This window comes from Theropithecus gelada, chromosome 8 (genome assembly GCF_003255815.1).
Source record: "Theropithecus gelada isolate Dixy chromosome 8, Tgel_1.0, whole genome shotgun sequence".
NCBI classification, from domain to species: Eukaryota; Metazoa; Chordata; class Mammalia; order Primates; family Cercopithecidae; genus Theropithecus; species Theropithecus gelada.
In genome coordinates, this window is record NC_037676.1 from 141,085,251 (window position 1) to 141,091,250 (window position 6,000).

The 6,000-nt window shown below is 51.4% G+C and overlaps 1 protein-coding gene across 1 annotated transcript in view; it reads right to left on the bottom strand.

Annotated features, from left to right (window-relative positions):
- Positions 1 to 5,758, bottom strand: part of COL22A1 (collagen type XXII alpha 1 chain) — a 297,548-nt gene extending 291,790 nt beyond the window's left edge. The window contains exons 1-2 of the mRNA XM_025394525.1: positions 5,596 to 5,758; positions 672 to 1,238 (exon numbers count right to left, since the gene is read on the bottom strand). Coding sequence (XP_025250310.1) covers positions 672 to 1,238; positions 5,596 to 5,686 — 658 coding nt within the window. The 5' untranslated portion in view covers positions 5,687 to 5,758. The remainder of the gene's footprint in view (positions 1 to 671; positions 1,239 to 5,595) is intronic.
- Positions 5,759 to 6,000: the final 242 nt, after the last annotated feature.

Sequence of the window (6,000 nt, forward strand, 5' to 3'; positions counted from 1 at the left end):
TCAGCTCTCTGCCTCCCCTCCCCCTACCGCCAGCCACAATCAACAGATTCCAGACAAATAAGCTAGAGGCCTTGGGTTATCTCAGAGGGCACCGGGTCAACAGCACTTGGCCTCTGGGATAAGCAGCTCCTGACGGTGTCTAAATGACTGACTCTGGGCTGCTGGGAACAGCTGATGGAGCCTGTATGTGCCCATTTTCTTGCATGATCCCTCATCACAGCCCCTTGGGAGACCCTGCTATATGCCCAGTGCTTCAGGCCAGACTTTGCATGCACAGTTTCTAGCTTTCACAGCTCCCGGCAGTAAGTAGAGGATGTTCCCATATCAGAGGTCAAGATGAGACACCAGGTATCTCCCAGGTGGCAGGGTGGTTAGAACCTAGCCCTCTTTTATTTCAAACCCCTTCTTGCCTCCCCTGGCGACCTCTGTCTCTGGATGGAAGAAGACATCGCATCTACCTGACAACAGGGATGTCCAGGGGGTGCACGTGCTACTAAGTTCCCCGTGTGGCCAAACCCAAGAATGTGGGTTCCCTCCGCCTCTGCACCTGCTACTTCCCCTGCCTTCCTGGAGCCGGCCGCAGGGTCCCTATCTGCCCAAGGACCCCTCCCGTGGGCTCAGCAGGTGGCGTCACTCTTGGCAGGGGCCGCGTGGGGCCCGGGCGCACTCACTTTCACACAGACGGCGCCGCAGCTTGCCCCGGATCTTGTCGATGGCGTTGAAGTCGGACACGTGGAAGACGTGGGCGGACTTGGGCTCTGAAGCGATCTCCTCCAGCTCCTCCTTGAGTGCCTCGCCCACGCCCACAGCGAAGATGCGGATGCCAGCGCGGTGGGCGGCCGCCGCGGCGTCCAGCACCAGGTCCTGGCTGCGGCCGTCGGTGAGCAGGATGGCCACTTGCTTGTAGGCGCGGTCCCCGGGGCGGCCTCCGGCGCGCGGGGAGAAGCTGAGGGCCGTGATGTAGCGCAGCGCGTCACCCGTGTTAGTGTTGCCCCCATGGTAGGAGAGGCGCCGGGCGGCTGCCTTGACCTCCTCCCGCGAGCCGAAGAGGCCCAACTCGAAGGCTGTGGTGGGCCGGTCACTGTAGCGCACGACCCCCACACGGGTGCGGTCGGGGCCCACCTCGAAGGTATCCACCAGGTTGGCCACCCACTGCCGGACCTTCTCAAAGTCCTCCTTGCCCACGCTGGAGGAGGTGTCCAGGAGGAAGACCAGATCGTAGTGGACACTTTTGCAACCTGCAGGGGTGAGAGAAGGGGTGGCATAGGGCAAATGGGCATGGAAAGGACACTGTCCTGGGGCATAAAGGTCACTGGGGTCACACACACCTGCTCAAATGCCTGCCTGCCCTGTTTCTCATGACCCAGGGGCCCTGGGCTGCCTGAAGGGCCTGAGCCTCAGTTTCCAAACTTTCAGTTGGCAATAATGATGAGTTTTCCCCAAGACTACTGTGAGGCTCAACTGACAATAGGTAGCATCACATTAAAATGATTAACAGCCACCACACAGCACTATGCCTCAATCTCTTCACTTTTATTTTGTTTAAAAGGTAACTCAATTTTTTCATTATTTTTCAACCTACCACAAATAATGCATGCCCATTTCTGAGAAGTCAGAAAATGTAATCAAAAGATGTTTAGATGGCCGGGCGCGGTGGCTCACGCCTGTAATCCCAGCACGTTGGGAGGCCGAGGCGGGCGGATCAAAAGGTCAGGAGATCAAGACCATCCTGGCTAACACGGTGAAACCCCGTTTCTACTAAAAAATACAAAAAATCAGCCGGGCGTGGGGGCGGGTGCCTGTAGTCCCAGCTACTAGGGAGGCTGAGGCAGGAGAATGGCATGAACCCAGGAGGCGGAGCTTGCAGTGAGCCGAGATTGCGCCATTGCACTCCAGCCTGGGCGACAGAGCAAGACTCTGTCTCAAAAAAAAAAAAAAAAAAAGATGTTTAGATGTTTTAAATGCCCGTATTCCCATTTACACGGAGATAACCACTATTAAAGCATGGTATATATACTTGATTATTTTTTATTTCCATATAATTATTAATAGGAATGGGACTGTACCAGACACACTGACACTTATGCTGTTCTCCCTGCATTTAGTTATAAGGTAGAAATCCATTTCTAGTTTGATCATGCCGGTTTCCATGGCTGCACAGAGTCCTCTGCAGGGATGAACATAATTGATTTAGCCAGCACTCTCCCGTTAGATATTTAACGACTCAGCCCTTTAAAATCAGATAATACAAGGGGAAGTGTTTTCCAATCTCTAGAACGCTGCACAAATATACAAGAAACTATCAAGAAGCCCTGGTCTTAAGGCTGGGCGCAGTGGCTCACGCCTATAATTCTAGCAATTTGGGAGGTCAAGGTGGGCAGATCACTTGAGGCCAGGAGTTTGAGACCAGCCTGGCTAACATGGCAAAACCCCATCTCTACTAAAAATACAGAAATTAGCCAGGCATGGTGGCTAATGACTGTAATCCCAGCTACTCAGGAGACTGAGGCACAAGAATCCTTTGAGCCAGGAGGTAGAGGTTGCAGTGAGCCAATATCATATCACTGCCCTCCAGCCTGAGTGACAGAGTGAGACCCTGTCTCAAAAAAAATAAAAAAAGAAGCCCTAGTCTGACTCTTCCAGAAGGTGGGGTTTGGCCATCCCAACAGAAGCAGCTGACCAGGCCTCTGGGAACACCAGGCACAAACATTTGGCTATAAAAACAAAACTGAACAAAACAAAACAAAAAACCACTTTCTTGAAATACCGGATTGGAAAAGGTAAAATGGTCTGGTAGTGGCCTGGGCGCATGAGAGTTGGAGGAGAATGCACCTGCCTGCTCAGCAAGTGACCGTGGATTTGTCACACCCTTTCTCAGGGGCTTTGAAGCCTCATAAAGGAGGGTATCTTTTTATCCACCAATTCCAGAGTTAGTGATCTATCCCAAGAAAACAATCAGATAAATGGAAAAAAAAAAAGATGTATAAAGAAATTCACAGCAGCATGGCCAAAAAAAAAAAAAAATGCTGTAGATAATGACACAATCACTTATGTGGAATTAAAGAAATTACTTAAAGAAAAATTATGACGTATTCATTGCTAGGCAGCCATGACAGTGACGGCTGCAGAAGAATCCCTATTTACCAGCATGGATACACTTTTCCAATATAGCACTGGGTGTGAAAAGTTGTTTATAAAATGATATGTATAACATAGAATTTCTGGAAAGAAAACCTATGCATGTGTGTGTGCACACACGATTGTATATGCATGTATGCATGACAGAACCTGAGAAGGAAATACTTGCTTACCTCTGGCAAGCAGAGCTATGAGTGAATTTTATTTTTTGTATTTTTTGCTTTTATATTTGCAAGCAATACAGTTCAAAAAACAGAAAAACGATAAAGCTATACGTATTTACACACATACTCCCACAAATGCTTCCCTATGTGGTCTGAGCCAATGCCACCCTTGAATGTTCCACACCTACCTTTACCTCTAGTTTTAAGAATCCAAGTGACAATCTGCATGTCAGGCACTGAGTTATATCCCAGCCTTAGCAGGACTGATCCCTAACAGGATTAGAACTCTGGAGTGTGTTTGACCAGATGTGCAGACTTGGAGATGATTCCTGGGGAGTTTTTCTCCTTGACACAAAAGGTCATTCTTTTGTGCTTGGGACAATAATGTCCCAGGCTGTTCAGGATAATTGCTGCTGAGGGCCAGGCAGAACCCGGCCTGCAGACTTTAATCCTAGAGCAAATTTGTTTGAAGGCTACAGAAGTTTCATTTGTTCAGGAGGCCTCCCCAAGGGGCCCTTTTGAGCTCAGGGCATATTTTCTCCCAGAGGCCAGGGAACAGGCGGGATTGTGTGCCGGTGAGGCTGCAGTGCGATGTGGAGAGAAGAGATCTGAACTGGGGCGGGTGCCCTGGCTTCTGGCCTTGACTCTGCTAAGGCAGGGGCTATGCCACTGCTGGCAGGTGAGTGCTTTCCTTGGGCCCACCATTTTCCACTCTGAAATGAGGGCACAGAGGAGACCACCCTAGGATCTTTTTGCTTTTAAATATGATAATCCTGTGCATTGGCTATGCATTTGGGGTTGGCTAGATGGGCGCAGAAATCTCATGTTCCCTGCATGTAAAACAGGACGTCTACAGTTAGTACTGCCCTTCCAGCTAGCCAGGCTTTGAGAGGCTCAGGGAAAAAAAAAAAAAAAAAGCATGAGACGACTCTGTAAATTCAATAAAGAAATACTGTCAACCTTTCTTTTTTAAGTCCAGGGAGAAAAGCCTTAGAATATCACTTTCTGTAAGATGGGCCCAGCGTTTTGCTTCCTGGATCTAATGACAGGCAGTCTCCCTGGCCGCCTTGTGGGCAGTACACAAAACACCGCACCTGTCTGCGTATTGAGGACCCTAGTGTGCAGGCTCCATGCCGAGGTTGTGGACCCTGATCCCTCCTTAGTCACAACTAAGCACTGACCCGTGCCTTCCCCCAGGGCAGGGGCCCTCACACAGGTTAGCAAAACCATGTTGCCATGTCTCTCCCCTCCCGCCCCGGGCCTTCTCATCTCCAGTCAACTTCCCCAATTACCGGGTCTACTACATAAACACACTTTTCTCACCGTCCTGGATGCCTTTGCTAAGTGGGCTCCAGTGTGTACATGTCCCCCAGAATGTGTCCCAGAACCTCCACAGGACAACACAGCCAGGTCCTCACCCGGGCCTCCTCCCCGAGCTCCAAACCTGCACACACTTGATAGAGACAGGCTCACAACCCAGGATGTGACTGATTAAGACATGTTAAAGCAACTCATTCCCTCTCTCTGTCACGCTCTCTCCTCCTCTCACACGAACACACACCCATCCCCTAACATTCACACTCACATGCATACTGACATCACCACACGTATTCACACACTCCCTCAAACTCACACACACTCCCCCACACACTCCCTCAAACTGACACACTCTCACACTCCCTCACACACTCCCTCAAACTCACACTCACACTCTCACACTCCCTCACACACTTCCTCAAACTCACACACACTCCCCCACACTTCAGACTCATACACACTCCAACTCCCCACACACTTCATCAAACACACACTCCTACACTTCCTCACACTCCCTCACATACTCCCTCAAACTCACACACACTCTCACACTCCCCCACACACTCCCTCAAGCTCACACTCCCACACACTCCCACACACTTTGTCAAACTCACACACACTCCCTCACATTCCCCCACACTCTTCCTCAAACTCACACACATTCTCTCACTCCCTCACACACTTCCAAGTCCCACACACACTCCCCCACATTCCTTCACACCCCCTCACACAATCGCCCTCACACCCTCACACACTCAGACACACACTCTGACACACACAGGCCCTTGCTGAGCAGCTGGTGATTTTCTGTCCCTAGGTTGGAGGGCAGCTGACTCACACTTGGATTCCAGACTCTCCCTCTCTCTCACAGTCAGTTGTGGGCTCACTTGCATGCACACGCCACAGCCCATGCTCACAGACACATGCTGTCTGCTCTGTCCCCAGCAGAGCATGGCACAGCCCATGCTGGCCCCACCTGCCCGCTGAGCCTGGCAGCCGCCGCCCCCACTCCACAGCAGCAGCATCCAGAGGAGGCCAGCCACAGCGTTCCCTCGGAGGCCGACCATGGCTCTCCTGTTCTTGGGGACAGGCTTCTCTTGGCCAGGAAGAGACGCTGTGAGGGTCTACTGCAGCATGGCCTGTGTGGAGAAAGACACCCTTAGAGAAGGCTCTCAAGCTGAAAGTCTGTGAGAGGCAAACTCTGGGCCCCGCCCAGGGGGATTCCCCCACGCCCAGCCTTCCAACCCATCTTCCCTCCCGGATTCAACTCCAGGCAGCCAATGTGTAACCTTCCAGAGCAGAGCCAAGTGTGACCTCCCTTCAGGGATGTATGCCTGGGTCCCCCCAGCCATCCAATTAGCAGATGGGCTTGCGGAAGGGA